General features: G+C 43.4%; 1 protein-coding gene and 1 pseudogene across 1 annotated transcript in view; both read left to right on the top strand.

Moving 5' to 3' along the window:
- Positions 1–13430, top strand: part of LOC149749006 (bile acid-CoA:amino acid N-acyltransferase-like) — a 34376-nt gene that overhangs the window by 7767 nt on the left and 13179 nt on the right. Inside the window, 2 exon segments of the mRNA XM_089912641.1 lie at positions 5632–5862; positions 13124–13428. Coding sequence (XP_089768767.1) covers positions 5632–5862; positions 13124–13428 — 536 coding nt within the window.
- On the top strand, positions 6064–11496 carry LOC111188016 (HUWE1-associated protein modifying stress responses 1 pseudogene; annotated as a pseudogene).

Genomic DNA, 13430 nt, shown 5'->3' with positions numbered 1-13430 from the left:
TGAATTTCTCCATCAAATCTGAATGAGATCCTTGCTGGTTAGAGTAATCTTGGTTGTAGGTTTTTCTCCTTCATCACTTTAAATATGTCCTGCCCTCCCTTCTGGCTTGCAGAGTTTCTGCTGAAGGATCAGCTGTTAACCTTATGGGGATTCCCTTGTGTGTTATTCGTTGTTTTTCCCTTGCTGCTTTTAATATGTTTTCTTTGTATATAATTTTTGATAGTTTGATTAACATGTGTCTTGGCATGTTTCTCCTTGGATTTATCCTGTATGGGACTCTCTGTGCTTCCTGGAGTTGAGTGACTATTTCCTTTCCCATTTTAGGGAAGTTTTCAACTATAATCTCTTCAAATATTTTCTCAGTCCCTTTCTTTTTCTCTTCTTCTTATGGGACCCCTATAATTTGAATGTTGGTGCGTTTAATTGTCCCAGAGGTCTCTGAGACTGTCCTCAGTTCTTTTCATTCTTTTTTCTTTATTCTGCTCTGCAGTCGTTATTTCCACTATTTTATCTTCCAGGTCACTTATCTGTTCTTCTGCCTCAGTTATTCTGCTATTGATCCCTTTTAGAGTGTTTTTAATTTCATTTATTGTGTTGTTCATCATTGCTTGTTTCCTCTTTAGTTCTTCTAGGTCCTTGTTAAATGTTTCTTGCATTTTTCTATTCTATTTCCAAGATTTTGGATCATCTTTACTATCATTATTCTTTTTCAGGTAGACTGCCTGTTTCCTCTTCATTTTTTAGGTGTGGTGGGTTTTTACGGTGCTCCTTCATCTGCTGTGTGTTTTTCTGTCTTTTCATTTTGCTTATCTTACTGTGTTTGGGGTCTCCTTTTCGCAGGCTGCAGGTTCATAGTTCCTGTTGTTTTTGGTGTCTGTCCTCAGTGGCTAAGGTTGGTTCAGTGAGTTGTGTAGGTTTCCTGGTGGAGGGGACTAGTGCCTGTGTTCTGGTGGATGAGGCTGGATCTTGTTTTTCTAGTGGGTAGGTCCACGTGTGGTGGTGTGTTGTGGGGTGTCTGGCCTTACTATGATTTTAGGCAGCCTCTCTGCTAATGGATGGGGCTGTGTTCCTGTCTTGCTAGTTGTTTGGCATAGGGTGTCCAGCACTGGAGCTTGCTGGTCGTTGAGTGAAGCTGGGTGTTGGTGTTGAGATGGAGATCTCTGGGAGATTTTCACTGTTTGATATTACATGGAGATGGGAGGTCTCTTCTGGACCAGTGTCCTGCGTTTGGCTCTCCCACCTCAGTGGCACAGCCCTGACGCCTGGCTGGAGCACCAAGAGACTGTCCTCCACATGGCTCAGAATAAAAGGGAGAAAAAATAGAAAGAAAGGAAGAAAGAAAGAGGATAAACTAAAATAAAGTAAGATAAAATAAAATAAAGTTATTAAAATAAAAAGCAATTATTAAGGAAAAAATTTTTCAAAGTAAAGAAAAAAAATATGGACGGACAATACCCTAGGACAAATAGTGAAAGCAAAGCTGTACAGACAAAATATCGCAGAGAACCACGCACATATACACTCACAAAAAGAGGAAAAGGGGAAAAATAATATATCTTGCTCCCAAAGTCCACCTTCTCAATTTGGGATGATTTGTTGGCTATTCAGGTATTCCACAGATGCAGGGTACATCAAGTTGACTGTGGAGTTTTAATCCACTGCTTCTGAGGCTGCTGGGAGAAATTTCCCTTTCTCTTCTCTGTTCGAACACCTGCCGGGGTTCAGCTTTGGATTTGGCCCCGCCTCTGTGTGTAGGTCGCCTGAGGGCGTCTGTTCTTCGCTCAGACAGGACAGGGTTAAAGGAGCTGCTGATTCGGGGGCTCTGGCTCACTCAGCCCGGGGGGAGGGAGGGGTACGGATGCGGGGCGAGCCTGCGGCGGCAGAAGCCAGTGTGCTGTTGCACCAGCCTGAGGCGTGCCGTGCGTTCTCCCAGAGAAGTTGTCCCTGGATCCCGGGACCCTGGCAGTGGCGGGCTGCACAGGCTCCCGGGAGGGGAGGTGGGGATAGTGACCTGTGCTCGCACACAGGCTTCTTGGTGGCTGCTGCAGCAGCCTTATCGTCTCATGCCCGTCTCTGGGGTCCACGCTGATAGCCGCGGCTCGCGCCTGTCTCTGGAGCTCCTTTAAGCAGCGCTCTTAATCCCCTCTCCTCGCACACCGGGAAACAAAGAGGCAAGAAAAAGTGTATTGTCTCTTCGGCAGGTCCAGACTTTTTCCCGGACTCTCTCCCAGCTAGCCGTGGCGCACTAGCCCCCTTCAGTCTGTGTTCACGCCGCCAACCTTAGTCTTCTCCCTGGGATCCAAGCTCCAAAGCCCGAGCCTCAGCTTCCAGCCGTCGCCCGTCCTGGCAGGTGAGCAGACTAGCTTCTCGGGCTGGTGAGTGCTGGTCGGCACCGATCCTCTGTGCAGGAATCTCTCCGCTTGGCCCTCCGCACCCCTGTTGCTGCGCTCTCCTCCGTGGCTCTGAAGGTTACCCCCTCCGTCCCCCGCAGTCTCCGCCTGCGAAGGGGCTTCTAGTGTGTGGAAACCTTTCCTCCTTCACAGCTCCCTCCCACTGATGCAGGTCCCGTCCCTATTCTTTTTTCTGTTTTTTCTTTTGCCCTACCGAGGTACGTGGAGAGTTTCTTGTCTTTTGGGAGGTCTGAGGTCTTCTGCCAGCGTTCAGTAGGTGTTCTGTAGGAGCTGTTCCACGTGTAGATGTATTTCTGATGTATCTGTGGGGAGGAAGGTGATCTCCGTGTCCTACTCTTCTGCCATCTTCTCCTGTCTCTCTCAGTGGTTTTAACTGAAAGAGCTGGGGCCTAATGACTCTAAGGCAAGGCAGGTATCCCCATATTACAGGGTCCAGTTGCTGGCTATAATACCCTATGGGTCAGTGGTGGTCCCTGTGTTATGGGATGAGTACCCCAAGGATATTTCCTTTTTCATATACAAAAAGGAAAAAGGGAATCTGATAATTGGGATGCCCCAGGGCAGGTGGGTTCTTCAAACTCTCCTTTAAGGCCTTAAAAGCTACGTCATCTGATTTTTCCCATTAAATTTCGCTGGGGTTGTTATCCTTGAATAAAACATACAGAGGTTTGGCCATAAGAGAGAAATTTGGGATCTCACTTCAGCATAACCAACTAACCCAAGAAATAGTCACAGATGGTGTTTAGTTTGGGGTTTTGGGAAACTTAGGACACTATAAAGTTTACCTGGATATAGGTGTAGTTCTTGTTCTGATATCAGATGCCCTAAACCTGGGTTTGGACAAACTGCAGTTTTTCTTTGGTAATTTTATGTCCCTTTGAGGCTAAAAGCTTTAGCAAGTGGATGCTGTCTTCCTATGAGGAGGCTTGAGAAGTAGAACAAAGAAGCAAATCATCCACATATTGCAACAAAATAGAACCTCTAGGGTAATTTATATCATCCAGATCAGCCTTCAGGATTTGAGAAATAAGGAATCAGTTAAACCTGAGGCATTAGTGTCCAAGTGAATTGTTTTTCTTCCCAAGTGAAGGCAAAAGTTATTGGCTGGCTTGGTCAACTGGAATACTAGAGAATGCACTGCATAAATCAATTACAGTAAAGAATTCACTTCCAGTGAGAATGGATGTTTGTAACATATGAGGGTTAGGAACAACAGGGGGTCGAGGGATAACAGTGTTGTTTATTACTTGGAGGTACTGGATGAACCTCCATCCTGGGTCCTTAGGTTTTCTCACAGGTTAAATAGAAGTATTAGAAAGATTAGTACAGGGATAATGGTGTCTTGAGACCTGTAATCTTCTATTATGGGCTTCATGCCTTGAAGGGCTTCTTTACTTATAGGGTATTGATTAATTCTGGGAAGAGGTTTTGAGGGACTTATCTGAATTGTGATGGGAGGCATGCTGTAAATTTTGCCAATATCAGGTGGAGATTTTGTCCATAGGAGGGTGGTAGCTGATTCAATAGGGACAAATAATCAGAGTTTTCAGAATCAGCTCTAGGACTGTCAGAGCTGAAGCAATTAAAGATGTCAAAGGGTGATTTAATTTACATGATTGGTTACTTTGATGACTATTGTCAAATCTAGAATTATTTCCCCCCTTTGGGATAAAGAAACTCTGCCATGCATACTTCTTTAAGAAGTCTTGACCTAATAAATGGATAAGGGCAGAGGAACTAAGGAGAAAAGGGTGTGTATCTCTCAAAGGGCCTAAACAAAAGGGAATAGGTTCAGAGATAGGAAGCTCTTGGGGTTCATTAGAGATCCCACTGTTTGAACTGTTTTAGTACTCCAAGGCAGGGACTGCTTTGTAGTAGTGGCACTGAGTACCAAGATTGTGGTTCCATTGTCAGTTAGGACTGGAAGAGATTCATCCCCAATCTGGAGAAATGTTTCTCCAATTCTATTAAGTGGGAAGATTAGGAAGAGCCCCTGTAGTCCCCCCTAGCCCCATTGTTGAGAATTCAGAGGACATTGGAAAGACTGGTTAGAGGGCAGAAGGTGCCTAAAATGCTTAAATTTGTAACAGTCTTTTTTCTGACATCCTGGCTCTTTGTGACAATAGCTCTTTGTGGCAAACTGGGAGGGTTTTGGTTTCATTTAGGGACCTTCATTTGCTGGAGTTGAAGATTAAGAATTTCAGTGGTTTTTCATTGAGGTGACTCATTTAGAGTGAGAGACAGCTGGTTTGCCAGATTCACTAGACTCTGGAGTGGAAAACTCTAGTTTCCCATCCCATCCTGGTTCTTTTTACTAGAAGGGAATGGTCCTGGTTCAGCCCATTAATAAATATAAAGTTTAACGCTATCTGAGTGGAATCAACCTCTCAAAGAAGATCAGAATTTTCTTTAAAAATAATCTGAAGTCGATTGTAATAGTCATGAGCAGATTCATCAGGTTTTCATGTAAAAGCCTGAATTTTGTTCCAATCAACAGGTTTTGAAAAAGTCACCTAGCAATTGCCCAAGCTTGATCATATGTAAGTTAGCAGGTTGGTCTCCATGTTCTACTCTTAGGTGTTGATGGAAATAATCAATAACAATCTGTAATAGGAATAGAAAAGAGTTTTATTTGCCAAACTGAGGACTGTAGCCCAGGAGACAGCCTCTCAGATAACTCTAAGAAACTGCTCAGTTGAAGCACGGTTTTTAGCATAGTCATGTACCTTATCAGAGCAAAGAACATACATCAAACACGACAGGGGTATATTCTTCAAGTGTCCAAAAGAGACAGGTTTAGTATATAGAGAGTGAGACAACAGGACCCTGGTGTCTGGGAAGTGAACCTTTTCTTTGAGGGCGTGTTAATATGGATGTGATAAGAAGGGAGTTTTTTTATCCTTATCTTCAAAACAGACATTCTTTAATGGTTAAAGCAGATGTGTTGTGCTCACCCCCCCCTCCCCCCGCCGCCTTAGGTTGCCTCGGATGCAACCACTGTCAGCTCCTCCCCCTCCTTCCCCGTCTTCACCCTTCCTTTCACTCCCTTCCCCTTGCTCTTTGGTTACGTCAGGCGGACACGCCGATGAGCCAATCACGGCGCTGCGTTTAGAGGCCGGCAAGCGGAACCGGTCGGATTGGACCAATAGAAGCCCTCGGATCCGGCGCGCCCCAACCGGGCAGGGGAGCCGGGGCCGAGTGGGCGGTGCTTCCCCGTCAGCGTGTGGGCGGGGACCAGCAACCGCAGAGGTGTCGACGACGGCGTCAGCGACGACTACGTTTCTCAGTGTTCGGGGTGGGCTCGGCGGCGCCAGCAGGGCTACGCGGAGCTGTCGGCGGTGGCCCTAGGGAGGCCGCGGCGCCATGGCGGGGCGGTAGACGTGCTCAGGCCGGCGAGGCGAGAGGCGGCGGTGTTCATCCGGTCCGCAGCGCACTTCGGCAGGGGCCGGGGGTGGGGAGGACCGGGTCGGGGGTCGTCCCGGGCAGCGCGGGGCCGCGGGGCGGGGCTCACAGGCCGTTGGGGTGCAGGAGGCCTGGGCAGCCGCGAGCAGCCGCCGCAGGCCGCTGGGCCCCGCCGCCGGGCCGCTCGACGACGACGCTCCCGCGGGGGCCACGCCTGAGCAGGACGCGGCCGCGGCGGCTGCGAGGCCGCGGGAGGCCGCGGAGGATGGAGGAGCGGAAGGAGGAGGACGAGGCCGAGATCCAGGAGCACGGGCCCGAGCACTGGTTCTCCAAGTGGGAGCGGCAGTGCCTGGCCGAGGCCGAGCAGGACGAGCAGTTGCCCCCTGAGCTGCAGGAGGAGGCGGCGGCCGCCGCACAAACCGAGCACAAGCAGCAGAAGCTGTGGCACCTCTTCCAGAACTCGGCCACCGCCGTGGCCCAGCTCTACAAAGACCGAGTGTGTCAGCAGCCAGGACTTTCTCTTTGGGTTCCCTTCCAAAATGCAGCCACTGCCGTCACCAACCTTTACAAAGAAAGCGTGGATACCCATCAGCGAAGTTTTGATATTGGAATTCAGATTGGCTATCAGCGACGCAATAAAGATGTGTTGGCTTGGATTAAAAAGCGCAGAAGAACTATTCGTAGAGAAGATTTGATCAGCTTCCTGTGTGGAAAAGTTCCTCCACCGCGAAACTCTAGAGCTCCCCCAAGACTGACTGTAGTGTCCCCTAACCGAGCTACTTCAACGGAAACTAGCTCATCTGTAGAGACTGATTTGCAACCCTTCCGGGAAGCCATAGCTCTGCATGGTAAAGCCGTTTAAACATATTTTTTTTGAAAAATGGTTAAGAGTGTGCCTGTGGGCCCAATTTCACATTTAGGTTTAGGTCCAGATATATTGTCTGTTTTTTGTCTATTCTAGTTACTACTTGCTCTAGAAATGTTTAAATAGAATGTAAGCTAAGAACTTATATGGGCAATTTTTGAATGTTAGCCAGCCTATCCTAAAAAAATGTTTTAAGAAAGTTAGTTTGAGCTGGTTGGTGTTACAATAACAGCATTTTTTGCAACATTGATTAGAATTTATTGCTTTACACACTTATATTGTACATGTTTCCTTACTCTTCTGAGTCAAAGAGGAAGTTCTTGTGTCTTAAGAATACTATTGCATTTATAATTACCTGGAGAGCCTAGTCAGTTACGGGCAAGTAAGGCAGATAACTGTTGGGCTAGTTCTCATGGGAACTCCCTTTGACACCTTAGGTTATTGAGTGTGCCTGTAGAACCTGAGCGTTGATGACCCAAGAGGGAGTGGACAGATGTAAGAATAATTAACTTGACTTTCCTTATGTCTTTTGTCCCTTAGGGCCTTGCTTTGATAGGACTGTTAGAGAACAGGTCCATCACCATCTCCCCAGGCCAGACCTGCCATAAAAAGACATTTTTGGCTGAGGGGTTTAAGTATTATTGGAGAAGCCTGGGGTATGTAGTCAGTAAGTTTGTTGTTGCTTGTTCTCTAATACAGGCTTCCAGATAGAACTGGGAGAGGTACTTATAGGACATTCAATACTGCTGTAAAAATAAAACAACAAAATTATAAGACTTGGTTGAAGCCAAGATGAAAACATGGACTGTACAAGTGACTAAACAGATAGAAGTAATTAGTGAGTTAGGTCATGAGTCCTGTTAAAAGTTAACATATTTCTGAGCCATAGTGTAGGTCATCTAAAATAAAATAACCTGGTGATAAAGACTGGGATGTATACAAAGGGCTTCTATATCATCGAAGCTTTAATGCTTACAGAGATTCTTGTTCTCTTTGGCAAACATTGATTCTTTATCTAAAACCCCATTCAGAACGTGGGAGTTGGAAAAAGTGTTGTTTTTTTTTCCCCCTCCTGATTGTGAGTTTGTTTACGATAAGTTAAAAACACAAAAACATTTTATTGCAAGAAAGTCCATGATGTATGGATGCAGTACATAAGACTGCTTGCTGTTTCTAATATAGTGGAATAGTTGATGCTGTCAGAAAGTTTGAAACTCAGGCAAAATAGAGATTGATCTGTTCCTATTGAATTAGAGTTTCACATCTTTTACCATTGTTTGAAAAAAATTACTAGAAGTGTACATAGTTTGTCAGATTAATTTTAGTGCATGGTAGTATTTGATGTAGTTGTGTTTTCCTTAAGCATTTTGATTTCCTTTGTCATCAAGTGGATTTATGATTCATTCCATATTTCTCTTGTTGAAGTGTCTTTTTTTCTGTATTATACTCCACTATAGAAGGTAGTTTTAAGAAGCATAAATGCCACTCTTGTTATAAAATCTTAATGCAGTTGTACACATTGTAAAAAGGGCAAGCTAGCAGCCCTCCCCCCTCCAACTACTACTATATTCTCCACATCCCATTACATTTTCTTAAATTGAAAAAAAAAAAAAAAAGCAGATGTGTTGTGTGTGTTTGACAGGCTGTTTTAGTTCACACAAAGTTCAAGCTGAACAATGTATAAGCCGAGATGACTTCTCCATACCTCAATGTGTGAAAATTTTCTCCATCAGAGGGAACTTAGGATTTTCCCAATTAGGAGTTTTCATCTAATGCTGGGCCTGGCGTTCACCGACAAGCATATGAACTAGTAGGTATACGTTAGAAAAACCAGGTTTATAAGTTTGAATGACTATATTAAATTACTTACCAAACCTGTGAGGATCTTTGGTTACTTTGGGAAAATCTTTGACTATGGCTCACAGTTCAGCTTTAGTTCAGGAAATATAAAAAATAAAGGCTTTGCATCCTCAGAAGGCTTAGTTTTAAAGGGACTGGCTCTGATAAGTTCAGAGAAAAAGGGTATGGGGAGAGTTTCAGAGGAAAAGGGTATTTGGTAAGAGAATTCATATGAATAAATTGAGGGTATAGAGGAGGTGTAGGTGGCTTTGAAGGGAAGGAGGAAAACGGTGCCTGGGGCAGAGTCTGGGCATGAGTGAGGGAGGGAGACAAGACGGCATCAGAGGCAAAGGCTGAGATGAAGAAGCCAAAGAAGAGTTTGAGGCTTCAGGAGCCATTTTATCTTTTTAAATCATTCATTTGCCTCAGTTAATCTTACAATCTTATTTTGCAGAGAGGCAATTGTAGACTCCTGATAATGTTAGGAAGTCACTATGGATGAAAAATTAATCAACAGTTGATCTTAAGGAGAAATAGAGAACTTTATTCAAGCCAACCTGAGGATTTTAACCCAGGGGACAGTCTTTCAGAAAGGGAAAGGACTGTTCCTTTTGAGGACTGTTCCACTTGTTTAGGAGTCAAAGGCACAGTTATATACATTCTCAAAACAAAGGATCATACATCAAAATGGCACACTGATGTTTTATGTAAAGTTCACCAAAGATATATAGTCCAAAAACTGACACCATTTCCACTAAGATCAGAAACAAGACAAGGTTGCCCACTCTCACCACTATTATTCAACATAGTTTTGGAAGTTTTAGCCACAGCAATCAGAGAAGAAAAGGAAATAAGGGAATCCAAATCGGAAAAAAAGAAGTAAAGCTGTCACTGTTTGCAGATGACACGACACTATTCATAGAGAATCCTAAAGATGCTACCAGAAAACTACTAGAGCTAATCAATGAATTTGGTAAAGTTGCAGGATACAAAATTAATGCACAGAAATCTCTTGCATTCCTATACACTAATGATGAAAAATCTGAAAGAGAAATTAAGGAAACACTCCCATTTACCACTGCAACAAAAACAATAAAATACCTAGGAATAAACCTACCTAAGGAGACAAAAGACCTGTATGCAGAAAATTATAAGACACTGATGAAAGAAATTAAAGATGATACAAACAGATGGAGAGATATACCATGTTCTTGGATTGGAAGAATGAACATTGTGAAAATGACTGTACTGCCAAAACAATCTACAGATTCAATGCAATCCCTATCAAACTACCACTGGCATTTTTCACAGAACTAGAACAAAAAATTTCACAATTTGTATGGAAACACAAAAGACCCCGAATAGCCAAAGCAATCTTGAGAAAGAAAAATGGAGCTGGAGGAATCAGACTCCCTGACTTCAGACTATACTACAAAGCTACAGTAATCAAGACAGTATGGTACTGGCACAAAAACAGAAATGTAGATCAATGGAACAGGATAGAAAGCCCAGAGATAAACCCATGCACATATGGTCACCTTATCTTTGATAAAGGAGGCAAGAATATACAGTGGAGAAAAGACAGCCTCTTCAATAAGTGGTGCTGGGAAAACTGGACAGCTACATGTAAAACTATGAAATTAGAACACTCCCTAACACCATACTCAAAAATAAACTCAAAATAGATTAAAGGCCTAAATGTAAGGCCATACACTATAAAACTCTTAGAGGAAAACATAGGTAGAACACTCTATGACATAAATCACAGCAAGATCCTTTTTGACCCACCTCTTAGAGAAATGGAAATAGAAACAAAAATAAATGGGACCTAATGAATCTTAAAAGCTTTTGCACAGCAAAGGAAACCATAAACAAGATGAAAAGAACCCTCAGAATGGGAGGAAATATTTGCAAATGAAGCAACTGACAAAGGATTAATCACCAAAATTTACAAGCAGCTCATGAAGCTCAATATCAAGAAACCAAACAACCCAATCCAAAAATGGGTAGAAGACCTAAATAGACATTTCTCCAAAGAAGATATACTGATTGCCAACAAACACATGAAAGGATGCTCAACATCACTAATCATTAGAGAAATGCAAATCAAAACTACAGTGGGGTATCACCTCACACCAGTAGAATGTCCATCATCAAAAAATCTAGAAACAATAAATGCTGGAGAGGGTGTGGAGAAAAGGGAACCCTCTTGCACTGTTGGTGGGAATGTAAATTGATACAGCCACTGTGGAGAACAGTATGCAGGTTCCTTCAAAAACTACAAATAGAACTACCATATGACCCAGCAATCCCACTACTGGGCATATACCCTGAGAAAACTGTAATTCAAAGAGTCATGTACCACAATGTTCATTGCAGTGCTATTTACAATAGCCAGGACATGGAAGCAACCTAAGTGTCCATCAAGAGATGAATGGATAAAGAAGATGTGTCACATATATACAATGGAATATTACTCAGCCATAAAAAGAAACAAAATTCAGCTATTTGTAATGAGGTGGATGGACCTAGAGTCTGTCATGCAGAGTGAAGTAAGTCATAAAGAGAAAAATACTGTATGCTAACACATATATATGGGATCTAAAAAAAAAAAAGTGGTTTTGAAGAACCTAGGGGTGGACAGAAATAAAGACTCAGACATAGAGAATGGACTTGAGGATATGGGGAGGGGGAAGGTAAGCTGGGACGAAGTGAGAGAGTGGCATGGACTTATATATACTACTAAATGTAAAATAGATAGCTAGTGGGAAGCAGCTGCATCACATGGGAAGACCAGCTCTGTGCTTTGTGACCACCTAAAGGGGTGGGACAGGGAGGTTGGGAGGGAGACGCAAGAGGGAGGAGATATGGGGACATATGTATATGTATAGCTGATTCATTTTGTTATAAAGCAGAAACTAACACACCATTGTAAAGCAATTATACTCCAATAAAGATGTTAAAAAATTTTTAAAAAAATGTCTTTCAAGGAGTTACATTGCTGGTGTATGAAGAAGGGAAAATGTTGATCTTTATGGTCAAGCAGGCATTCCTGCTTTGAGGCAATTTGGTTAATGTATAATCAGGTGCACATTGCACATAGGGAGGGCCCAATACAGACAGGGACTATGTTATGCTTAAATTTTCTTGTCTGCACTCAAAACGTAAATTTTATTCCATCACCTCAAAATACCAGTCAGAATAGACATCCCATTCAGTTCTGAAGATTTTTGAGCTCTTTGTAATCCAATTTGGTTTTAAGAAAATTAAGTTCAGGGATTTCAAAATTACCCATAATGGCCATTGATATTCTAAATTGCCTGTGGTCAGGTCAGTCCATTTAATTAGAAATGTGCATGAGGAAGAACCAAGGTTTTTAAATATAAAATTGGCTAGAGTCTCAGTGCGGGGGAGGGGGTGTGCCCTCAAAATATTTATATAACTGGGATCCCTTTTCTCAGAGATTTTTCTCTAGAGTAAAAGAATAATTTTCCAACAGCTTAAACAATTTACAGCTCAATTTAAACAGCTTGCATTCACAGTGTCTGCAGGCCTAATACCAGCCAGTTCTAAGGGAACAGCTTGGTCCTGGAGGAGCCAGGCCAAAGGCTTCTCAGCTAGTTCCCATGGAACAGCTCCTATTCCAAAGGAAGGGCTGATGGCTGAACTGACTGAGTTTCAGTGAAACAGCCCCTGTACCTGAAGGAACTCAGCTGACAGCTTCTCAGCCAATTTCAGTTGAAACTGTCTGATCTCAGAATCAGATTGAAGTGTCAAAAGAGTACTCGCATACAGAGCAAGGCTTTAACCAGAAACAATGAAACTTTAAAATAGATCCTGCACACAGCCTGAAGAGCTTCAAATGCAAAGAGGTGTCAACTGAAAAAAAAAAAAAATGAAAATAAGAAAAAAGAAAAGCACAACCTCAAATTTGAGAATTATGTTTTTGTGACAGACAAACTGAGGGCTTAAGCCCAGGAACAGTCTCTCAGCTCTGAGGGACTGCTCTGAAGAGGTAAGGGAGAAGCCAGGATATGTAGGAGTTTTGCAACAAAAACCTGGTACATCAAAAGATTACTATTAATTAAATAAAACCAGACATCTCAAGTTAATGAATTTAGTGCTTTTCTACGTACAGGAAGATGCAAGAGTCTGGGCTCACTGAAATCATTCCTTTGATATGCACCTCAGCTATCTAAAGCTAGCATCCTCTTTGTTTCCATCCCAAGTTTCCTCAGGGCTCTCCGTGGGGGGTTGGGGGTGGGCAGGTGCGGCTGTAAATGACTGATGGCTTGATGGCCACAACATCTTTTGTTTACTGATATGGCAGACCACATTCTTATTCTACAGACCACAAGGGCTCGAATCCAGGAGAAAGATGTACCCTCAAACTCCAGGGTCAGCAAGAGAAGCAGTGAGCAATAAAGGGCTCAACCATGGATACTGCAACTCTTTGCTCGCCAGCCCTAGAACCTTTGGGCGTCTCCTCTGGTCCTTGTATGAGCCACCAAATGTTGCCCTAAAACAAATAGAATGCCAGATATTTCTCCAGCAAAGATGGAGTTATTCAGGATCGGCTGAGATTGCAATTTGGGGTCTGAAACCATGGTGAAGCATGTGCAAGTCCCTGCACAGCAAGGGAAGGAGAAGGATTTTCTGGAGGGGAAAAGGAAGATGGGAGGGCTTACGGTAAACAAAGAGCCCAAGGCTTTTCACTGGCTGAGTTCTTGCCTGGAAAGAAGAGCAGTCTTTCTACCTTTTGGGTTCTGCTGTTGTTGCAGGGTGTGAGAGCTCCCCCTTCTGGTCTCCGGATTGTATTTAATTGGGGTTTTTGTTTTTTACAGGTCCTTAGCCTAGGTATTGGGGTAGTCTCCATGTCCAAAACAGCAGAGACTGGACTCTCCATGGCTATT

Source organism: Delphinapterus leucas, chromosome 6 (genome assembly GCF_059928025.1).
Source record: "Delphinapterus leucas isolate spDelLeu-1000000601 "Yukka" chromosome 6, BTC_Dleu_Yukka2, whole genome shotgun sequence".
Lineage (NCBI taxonomy): Eukaryota > Metazoa > Chordata > Mammalia > Artiodactyla > Monodontidae > Delphinapterus > Delphinapterus leucas.
This window is presented reverse-complemented; position numbering and strand designations above follow the sequence as displayed.